The sequence below is a fragment of the Danio rerio genome, chromosome 17, assembly GCF_049306965.1.
Source record: "Danio rerio strain Tuebingen ecotype United States chromosome 17, GRCz12tu, whole genome shotgun sequence".
NCBI classification, from domain to species: Eukaryota; Metazoa; Chordata; class Actinopteri; order Cypriniformes; family Danionidae; genus Danio; species Danio rerio.
Genome location: NC_133192.1, coordinates 33,154,034 through 33,164,912, shown reverse-complemented (window position 1 = coordinate 33,164,912; position 10,879 = coordinate 33,154,034). Strand labels below are relative to the sequence as shown.

The 10,879-nt window shown below is 36.1% G+C and overlaps 1 protein-coding gene across 1 annotated transcript; it reads right to left on the bottom strand.

The window, feature by feature from the left end:
* Window positions 1-3,205: 3,205 nt before the first annotated feature.
* On the bottom strand, window positions 3,206-10,218 carry si:dkey-13p1.4. The gene is made up of 2 exons (XM_005158830.6): window positions 9,953-10,218; window positions 3,206-5,650 (listed from the first exon to the last, which is right to left on the bottom strand). Exons 1-2 carry the CDS (start codon window positions 10,055-10,057, stop codon window positions 4,097-4,099), a joined length of 1,659 nt encoding a protein of 552 aa, XP_005158887.2. The 5' UTR covers window positions 10,058-10,218; the 3' UTR covers window positions 3,206-4,096.
* Between the last annotated feature and the right edge of the window lie 661 nt (window positions 10,219-10,879).

Genomic DNA, 10,879 nt, shown 5'->3' with positions numbered 1-10,879 from the left:
ATTTTATTCTGCACTATTTTTTTTAACAGTCACTGCCATTTCAACAAGTTTTCTTCTCTTTCTCACAGCTCTACTTCAAACATACAAGTCAAGCCATAACATTGGTTCACAGGGGAATTGTCCTAGTACAAGATGAGTTTTACTCATTATGCCAAAGGTATTTCAAATGTGATGTCTACTGCCACACAGACATACAGTGATAGGCGTGAAGGACCATCTTGCTGTCGGGGAGTTTTATACAAGCTGCACATATAAACACATCCTTTGAAACAATGTGAGCAACTTGCCATGCAGCCTTTGCTTTTATTAACTGGACAGCAATCTTTGATGCCAACATAATCATTGGATTAGCATTAACAGAATAAAATAAATTAATTAAAAGTAAAAGATGAAGAAAAAAAAGGTGAATATATGAATAAAACAACTGTTATTACTGCAACCAGCATGTACATTTTTCATCTGTTTTCATATCATTCTGAATGATTTTGAATCACATATTACAATCTGAAGCATTTAGGAAATTCCTTTTTTATTTAACAAAAAAAATCTTGTTTTAAATCCCATACTAATGCTTCACATTGTATATGTATTAATGGTAATTCATAAAAACATATTTAAACGTATGTCAAATTATGAACAAAGGCAAGATGGAAGTTATTTTATTTCTCTCCTATGCACTTGGAGAAAGCCAGTCACAGTGACGCTTCTTTCTTTCAGTCCGTCAGTGACCACAAACATTCATTAAAAGCAATTAATCTTTGACCTAAATTCAACACATTCCTTTAATTTTTGTTTAAAATAATTTATTAAAGGTGATATATTCCCCAGTCAGCTGTTACTAAAGAGTATGAAGAGCTGGTTCTACTGACGTACAGTATATCCCAACCCAGCCCTTTAATTAAAATTCAAATGTAAACTAAAAGAGTCTTTAGTGCTGCACTCAATAAGCCACATTTCTAATTTTGCATGTGTTAACTGTTGGAGCAAAACAGAGTTCATGAGGATACACTCCATCAGTTCCACATCAAGCAGTTCCTCATGAGGGACTAAACAGCCACCAAGTCCACTTTCTTCATATAGTGCAAATTATTAGGTTTAGTTATTACATTTTTTTCTGTCGCTGAATTATTCACTAAAGTTGCTGTTAATTTACTCACACTGAGGCCATTCTAAAACAGGTTTCTATTTCTTTCTGTGGGACATTAATGTAGACTTTTAGCTAAAACTGCTCAAAAATCAATAAAGGAAAACTAAAGACACTCGGAGAGTGGAGGAAAAACATAAGCAAAACTACAATACTGACAATGTCTTATTATGAGGCAAAATGATGAAGCATTAATATATTTTTTCATTATTACTTTCAATACTCTGTTTAATAACTGTCCTTAAGTTACTGACAACAGTCTGGAGTTTCTTATCACTTAATGATGTAAAGCTGAACTGACACTGTTAGTTTACCATCTTGTAGATTACAGCATCCAGGATAAGCTGTAAAACTAAACAGTAAAGTTTTTTAAACATCATCTTCAATCTGGGAGATTCTCTCTTCTGCCTCACTGATTCTTTGCGATTGTAACAGTCACTTTAATGCCATTTACAGCTTCTATCAAGTCAGTAAATTTAGAATTCAAATCTCAAAGATTGAACTTAACCGATAATGTTGTAATTTGTAGCCGCTTTAACATTGCATTTTGCCTCAGCTTGGTTGTTGGCTATATCTGAGCTATCCCCCTGCAGGCGGTACATTACAGAGGGCTTTGGATGATGTCATAATTTAACGGTTTTTGGTGGCATTTCATTTCTTCAGTTCCTTTTTCAAGTGAATATCAAACATGTAAATATATTGTCCATCTTATTCAGGGTTTTTTGGTTAATATTTAGCTGTGAGCTCAGTTCTTGCGACTTTTCAGCTGCATGTCATAACCAAAAGTGTCAAACAGTGAAGGTAAATGAGTCATTACAACAGTGTAAAAATTAATTGTATTGAAATAAGTGACATGAACTCAAAAGTTTTGTGTATTAGGGGGAATTTCTAGGTTTCTAGTTCCCAGCATGCTTTGGGTCCAGCATGATGACAATTAAGAATTAAAATTAAGTTTTTTTTTTCATTTTTTAACAAAATAACAGAGTAATTTAAATGAGAATTACATTTTTCTTAAGGTTTCTTCAATTTTGAAATTTGTAAGCTTATCATTGTGGTGAAGTGTAGAGCCTGTGGTGTGTTTGAGATGGTTAAACACTGTTTAAAATAGGGATGTCCTGATCAGGTTATTTTGTCCTTGAGTCCGAGTCGAAGTCATTTAAGTTTGAGTATCGTACGTAAAAAAAAAAAATAAAGAAGAGCGACGAAACAGATCCAGAATGTTCCTTATTTCTTATTTAATTCACCTTAATTTAATATTCAAAAAAACTGTTAACAAACAGAGCACTTCTGTGAGGTAGCTTGAACAATCAAGTAATAAATAACATCAATTCTTCACTTTTTAACTTTAGTGCAACAGTAAATATAAAAAAATCTAATATAAAAACAAATAGCACCTCAATTTAAAATACTCGGCAGACAATCCTAAGTTTACATATGTCACAGTTTGCTATGGCAATGTTGTCGTCTACAACTTTATTGATTAATTTTATTCACAGACATACTTGCGCTTTCCGCTTCAAGCTGCTTCCATGTTCTACTTTGCCGGCATTTAACCAATAGCGTCTCTGCAAGCAAATCATGTCATGTCATGCCACACGCGTTGTCAAGATAGAAGTCTAACTCTGTGCCACCGCATAACTATAGAAGTGTTAAAAAAATAATGAGAATGTATGTATATATATATATATATATATATATATATATATATATATATATATATATATATATATATATATAAATATATATATTAGTGCTGTCAAAATTAGCGAATTAAATAAGACAATATATATATATTAGTGCTATTAGTGCTGTATATATATTAGTGCTGTCAAAATTTGAGAATTTACGCATGCGATTAATTTGAAAAATTGAAAAAATGTACGCAGTTGCAGGTTTTTTTACTTCCTGTTGTGGTAGACGTGTGTTCAACATGCAAAAAATGGATAAGACCAAGGAAGCACTTTTTGAAGACAAGTTTCAGTATAAAACAATTAATGTCGCATTACCAGGGTATCCAGCGTTTCCTCCAGAGTTTCATGCCATTGCGGGTGTTTCATTTTTAACTTTTGACTTTTGTTTTAATGGAATTTGATACCGCATGGCGATTGGAAAGAAAAATCTCTGCATTTTTTGACTCGGTGGTCCTTTAAGGTGGTCCTTTACATGGTAAGCGCTTAATAATTTTATTATCTTAATCATATTAAAATCGGAGTATTGGTGTCCAAGTAAATGTACTCAGAAAGTGCCAGATGAAGTCCGCGCTGTCAAAGACAAGCGCATTCCTCTGCTTTTCAGCATGTGCCCTCCAATGTTTTATTAAGTTTGACATGTTTCCCCCTTAATCGCAACTTTTGTAAAGCATATGCTTCACGTTGATGTGTCAGAATCCTTGTGAAATATTAGCAATTGACAGCACTAATATATATATCTTCGAGTCCTGATTGGGAGGTAACGTGCGATTCCAATCGAGCCTTAAACCGCGTGATTGGGCCCGATCCCCGATCACGTGATCAGATCTGGACATACCTAGTTTAAAACTTTATATATTGCATGGTTCCCAGCTGTCATAATATAAGGGCATATAAATAGCATCTTTGATAGTACATTAATAGAAGATTTTGGAAACTACTGAATTAAATGTTAATGACAGCCACTTGTACGCTGTACCACTCACTACAAACATGTTGTTATGGTAGAAAAATTTGATTTAACACAAATGTTGAGTTTTATTTGAGGCTTTCCACAATTGTTTTGCATAATTTGAACTTATCAGGTTTTATAGTGCACCATTTTTAGGAACAATATTGTCTTTCTCAATTATAAATCTCTAATGACCACAGTTTCAGCTAAAAAAAACATTTGTAATTGTCTACTGAAGAAAAAGTTTTCATCTTAAAAGGCCTGGTTGTGAGTAAATTACAGCAAATTAAAATCTTTAGGTAAAGCACCTCTTTAAACTGAAGTCTCCACACAACAGGAGCCTCTGCGAACATAATACCTCCTGACCTCAGAGGACTCTCCGCAGCCTTCAGACCGGTGTACTATGAGGACTGGAAAGAATCGAGCGTCTTGATAGTTTGGTGGGCTGTCATTGAGAGCCAGCTGACTGGTGTAAGACCTACAGCACTGCTCGTCAGGGCAGCATCGCTCTGTTAGGTTGCTACTGCGGCTTCTCCACAGTCCTACGGTGCGTCTGGAGCCATACATGCGGCAGAGCGAGAAGTGTGAGGTGTCCAGGGACAAACGCGAGTGGAAGGTGTGCCGAGAGAAGATGGAGGAACAGCTGGAGCTGATGGTTGGCCGCCTTTCCCCTCCTTCTTGTTGGCAACAGTGCTCACAGTTCTGCACCAGCGTCCCGTAGCTCTGTGTTGAGCAACTGTCCAACAGTAAGCGGTTGGAGGAGATACTGTCTCTGTGGTTTGACCCAGAAGCCCCCAGGTTCATCAGCATGGCCTCTGAGTAGCTTGGAATAAGCTGGCGGTTTGAGCGGATGTGCCATTCCAGCTCTGTACTGTCCACCGTTTCTGCTCTTGGAAGGCCATAGCGATTGTTCCTCGTGGTGTCATCGCCCTCTGGAGATGGGCTGTTGTTTGTATACTCCAATCCGAATAGTTTCTCAACTTGGTAGTGCACAAATGCTGTCCGGTACTCAATCAGCACTCGCAGTGGCCAGGAGAGCATGAGGAGAGCTGCCATCCAGAAGGTGACGCGTGATGTGTACCACGGCAGCTGGTCAGGATCCACATAAGCTATGAGGTGCTCTTTAAAGTCGACGTTCTTTAAAAGCATCCCTTCACGGGCTTCCATGTAGTCATCAAGGCCCTCAATTTCTGAGAAGAACCTGGCACGCTGATTGAGGTATGCATTTTCAGGTCCTGCTCCCGCGAAGCTGAAGCATTTGGAGAAATGCAACCGCGTCGCCGCGTGACCTTCCAGTCCACGTAAGTTGCGTGAAACATCTTTCATTCCACACCGGCTGTAGTCGAACTCGCCTTCTGCCACGTGTGTGTTTACACGCTCATGGTAAACCTGCGTGGTCGTGTAGGCATCTCCATTTCGGTAACGCGTTACTTGTCGAGTCCTACGTACAAAATGGTAACTGATGGCTTTCCACCAAACGCAAGGTCGGGCTTGGCGCATTCGCAAAACTCTTTCATACACACTCTCAGCATTGGCCTTGCATTGTAACTCACTGCGGGCTCGACAGTGCCAGCATTCCATAAGGTATACGGCATAGAGCATGAGCAGGAAGGCCAGCGGGATGTAGACATAACCATCAGAGCAAGGGCTGTCGTGGTATATCATGGAGCGACCTCCTCCTCTGAGAGAGTTCATTGAGGCTGTAAGGGACGTGCTGGAGGAATCGAAGCTCAGCTTGGTCACCTGTGTGAGCTGACACCAGGCCACAGCTCCCAGGCAGCTGTACATGAGCAATGACAGGAGGAGGCAACGCCAATGAGTCTCGCGGCACATAGAGGCACTCAGTGACTGCTTTATCGGCCATTGCTACAGGGAACAATGAGAAAGAGAAACAGTAATAAGCATATTGTAAAGCAGAAAGTATAGACATGATATGAATGCTGTGAATAAGAAAACATTTATTCATTTTCTTTTTGGCTTAGTCCCTTTATTCACCAGGGGTCACCACAGCTCAATGAACCACCAACTTATTTAGCATATGTTTTACGCAGCGGATACACTTCCAGCTGCAACCAAACACTGGGAAACATCCACACACTCTTTTACACACATACACTATGGCCAGTTTAGTTTATTCAGTTCACCTATAGCGCATGTTTTGGACTATGGGGGAAATCGGAGCACCCGGAGGAAACCCGCGCAAACATGGAGAGAACATGCATACTCCAAACAGAAATCCCAACTGACCCAGTGGGGCTTGGACCAGCCATCTTTTTGCTGTGAGGCGATCATGCTACCCACTGTACCACTGTGCATTAATGTATGCTTTATATATATATATATATACAGATGCAAAAACCTCTAAATACCATCTGACATTTTCCTCTAACAAATTTGCATTGTTTTCAGGCTCCTGTGTGTGTTCAATAATGTCACTTTTATTGCAAAGAATAATTCTTTTTCCTGGTCTTTAAAGTGAAATATCTCATATTCTATTCTATACATACATACATACATACATACATATATATATATATATATATATATATATATATATATATATATATATATATATATATATATATATATATATATATATATATATGTTTTAACAAGCTTTGGAGACATATAATAGCTTAAAATTAATTTTTAATAATATATAATAATAGGTCACCTATAGCTTTCGTCATGAGCCACAGCTGTGTTCAAAATGTCATAAATGTTTTCAAAGTGCACTACGAAGTGAACATAATAGTCAATATGAAGATTGCCAAAACTGAACTTTAAAAATCCTTAGAAAGCAAATTACACAAGAGATGACTTAAGTTTAAATGTTAGAATGTTCTAAATTAATAGGACATAGGGGGTATAACGGGGAATAGAACACAGCCAAGAATTATGCTTCTAACTAAAGCTCTTGAGGTGAACAACGCACTGTGTTTGTAAAGACGGAACTTAGTTAGCTAACAATGGTTTTGGGAAATGCACCCCAGAAACATTCACTGTTTGCAGGTATTTTAGAACAGCTTTGAATGTGGCTCAACCAATCAGAATCAAGGACCAGAACTATCTTATTTAAAAACTGAATTAATAACTGCAATAGTCTGCTTTCAATGACTCAAGCCAAGGTAACTAGCTAATGATGTTTTGGAAATAAGAGGCTTGTAATGGGATATCTGGTGTACAGAATTTTTGAATATTTCTGTTGGCCTGTTAGTTACTCCTTACTCTAGCAGCATACATCACAGATCAGTGTTGTTATTACTCAATTAAACTACAATTATTAAATGCAGTTTCAGTTAAATAAAGGACGACTGAAAGGAAACAAAACAAATAAATGTAATATCAATATGTAATAAAAAATAAAAAGTAACTTCTTTTTACTTTTCTAATAAAAATACAGGTAAAATACATAAAATACTACAACAGGCAGGGTTTCATTTGAGTCTGATTCAAATAAAGTGCAGACAAGGCACTGACAGTGAGTCCTAATGTGACTAGAAGGCTATAGATCTTTGTAGGGAAAAGTGGGCCCTGACAAGACTGAGGATTTGTTGCAATCCTTCAGTTGAGACTTAATTACCTATAGTACATCCTGACACAAAGACTCCAGATTATGTCTATTAAGCCTAAAACAAGCACTCCCTTGCTTTAGACATCTGGCCTGTATTAAACTGGTTGCCAGTGATTTTAATTACAAAATCCCATCCCTTTTTTCCCACAATGTGAACATGATAGGGTGTTGTGTATCTAGGCTATTATGAGTTGAAACAAAACATGCTGGATGTCACTGCCACCTTTTCTCGAGTCTTAAATCAATGCCAGACGAAATCTATCAAATGGATTATTTTGTATCTGAAAACCTGCAAGTGCAAGAGAGTGTCTCGGCAATGGTTTTGTGTAGCCCTGAACTTGTTACACCTCTAAAGCTTTGCACAGCAGTTGTTATATGTGGAAAAAAGGGTTTGTTTCTAGTTCTGAATTTGTACATTTAATCATTACTCGTTCTACAAGTGAGTTACTGAATACAAACTGTGATCAAAACGTCAGCTACTGTACTTCTGTACATTCCCTGAATTATACTTTAAGATAAACTGAATAACAAACATTTGAGAAGATTGTGTTTTGAGTATTTATATTTGAGGTTCATGTTCATGGTCTCTGTATGAGTTGAGAATGTATTTTGTTGTTCAGTAAGTGTCTGTACATCCCAGCAGCTAATACCACCACTTCTGATATTTATAAGGGTTGAAAGGCTTTTAAAGTGGAGAGAGCGAGGTGCAACATCAATAATGGAAATCCCACATGAAAGAGAATACTGTGACAGAGCTAACAGTCAGCCATTCAAAAGCATGCAGTCAAAAAACAGCTCTTATCTTCACTTATGTCCACTGGATAAGTGAAACTTTGGGTGTAATATGGTTATGGATAAGACGCATAAGCAGATTACAGCTGAAACTTGATGATGGCCGAATGTGAGGGCACTGATTTTGTTTGGTAGTTTACTGTGGCACAATATTAAGTAGTTATATTTAAAGCAGCTTGTCATCTGGTGATCCCTATAAAAAAACAGATCCCTACTTGATTTCTGTGGCTGAGTTTTGTTTTTGTCTTGTGAAATATTTAAATTTTTATAGATATTTAAACAAATATAGATATAAATTATTCTACACACCTGATGATTTCAACAATATAAACAGTACATTTTGAAATAAAGTACTGGTCAAAATATTTTTTAATGATTTTCTAAATTTATTTGGTTAATTTGATTTTAAAATGTTTGGAAATCTTTTTTTTCCTGTTCATATGTTTGAAAAATGTAATTTATAATACTTGAAATGTAATTGGTATTGCTTAAAATATTAGTATGCAATGCTTATGCATGTATATGTAATGCTTCAAATGTAATATTTATTCATAAAATGTAATTTGTAATGCTTAAAATGTAATGTTTAATGCTGAAAATGTAATTTGTAATGCTTAAAGTGTATATGCAATGCTTAAAATGTCATTTGTAATGCTTAAAATGTCATATGTTATGCCTAAAAAGTCATTTGTAAAACATTTCTTTAGATTTTTGCAAAAACTAACAGCATGTATCTCAAATAAAATATTGATATATTAACTAAAAGGTTACTGTCACTTCTGATCATTTTAATGTGTCCTTAATTAACAAAAAAATTATATATATATATATATATATATATATATATATATATATATATATATATAGATATAGTTTTATACTGTTAAATTTATAATCACATGCAATTAACATTTTCTTTTCAAAAGTCATATAACATCAATTAGGATGTGTAAATAAATATAGTAAGAGTTATTTTCTAAGAACAGTGTAAACTGGTTTAGATAAAGAATAAAAAATAATATCCTAAAAATATAATATCCAATCATAGTTCTGAGTACCCACAAGCAGGATTTGTGTGAAAGCAGAGGGACAGAACTGGCAGGCCATGCCAAAAGGCTCCACAAGGCAATACGCACCAATAACTTTAATATCAGAGATGCAGGCTTAAATCAGCGTCTTGTCGTTTAGTGTTTTTTTTCAGGTATCATCTAAAACAGAGTTCTGATCTGACTCTCTCAGTAAGGGAGATTCTCTAGCTAACAGGCAGGCACTCAATGGCATAATCACAGCAGTGCACTCCTGATATGTTGATCAATGCACAAATCATATAAACTGCGGATGCAGAATATGACAACTCATTTATAGACCTGGCTACACCTGATGTATAAATACAGTTCCTTCTTTAAATCTGCTTGACCTCAGGAAGTCATTGTGGAATCAAACTGTGTTGATTTTAATGCACATATATATAAATAAAATCACCATACAGCTAAAATCATATTTAAATATTGCATCCTTTGATACTTCATATCTGCTATCAGATATTCTGTAAGATATCTGATGCTGACAAAAACTTGTGCACAATAAACTTTATGCATCATTTGCAAGCAGAGGAATTTTAAGCCTTTAAACAACAAACGCAAGTGATTATTATCCAACCTGTGTTTTCTCAAACTCAGCCACACTTTTTCGACCAGTCCTTAAGATAGTAGTGGTCCACAGGGAGATATTGTAATGCTGAAATGCCCTCTCTACCGTGACTAAGGTACATCTAGTCCTGATGGCAGTCACCATAATCTCACCTCTTCCAGCACATCGAGACTGGCCGGTGTCTCCGCGCCACCATCCGGGCTGCTCGGCGCCGTGTCCTCCGCAGTAGTATCAGTTTCCAGATCTAGAGACAACATCCTGCGGCAGGTGGAACATTGCAGTCAAATATGTTATCTGCAGTGTGCGCCGCTTTTCTCAATGAAACCCCGCTTAAGGACGCTGTTCAACCCGGTTGTGCTGTGCTTGGGATGGATGCCAGGAGCGCCGGGGATCCCGCTCTGGGTGTTCCCATTCAGGCAGACCGGGGGGCGGAGACCGCGGGGAGACTGCGGAGGAAAAAACTGCTCTCCAAAGTCTGGTGGAGACCCATGATGCCTTGGTGTGTTTGTGTAATGATCTTACTGAATGTTATATGCGATCGATTAATTAAAATAATAATTAAAACAGTTATCAGATAAAAAATATATCTGTCACAAATAGTTTGGTGTGAAGATATTATCAACATGTATATAGGACTTAATTATAGAGTTCACTGATGCTGAACAAAGTGATAAAAGGAAAGATAGTGATTTTAAGACAGTGCATTTGTAATAAAGCTAGCCTATTAACGTTACCTCTATGCAAATCACTAAATCCTAACCCTTTTCTTCTTTACATTAATATATTAGTTTAATTATATTTTTAAAGTATTATATAATAGCTATAATGTAATATAAAATAATACTATTAATAATAGCAATGAATAGCCTATACACAGTTGAATTATACAAAATTATCAGCCCTCCTATGATTTTTTTATTTATTTTTTTTTAAATATTTCCCAAATGATGTTTACAGAGCAAGGAAAATTTCTATATTTCCTATAATATATATATATATTTTTTTTCTGGAGAAAGTTTTATTTAGGCTAGAATAAAAGCAGTTTTTATTTTTAAAAAACAAAACAATTTAAGGTCAAA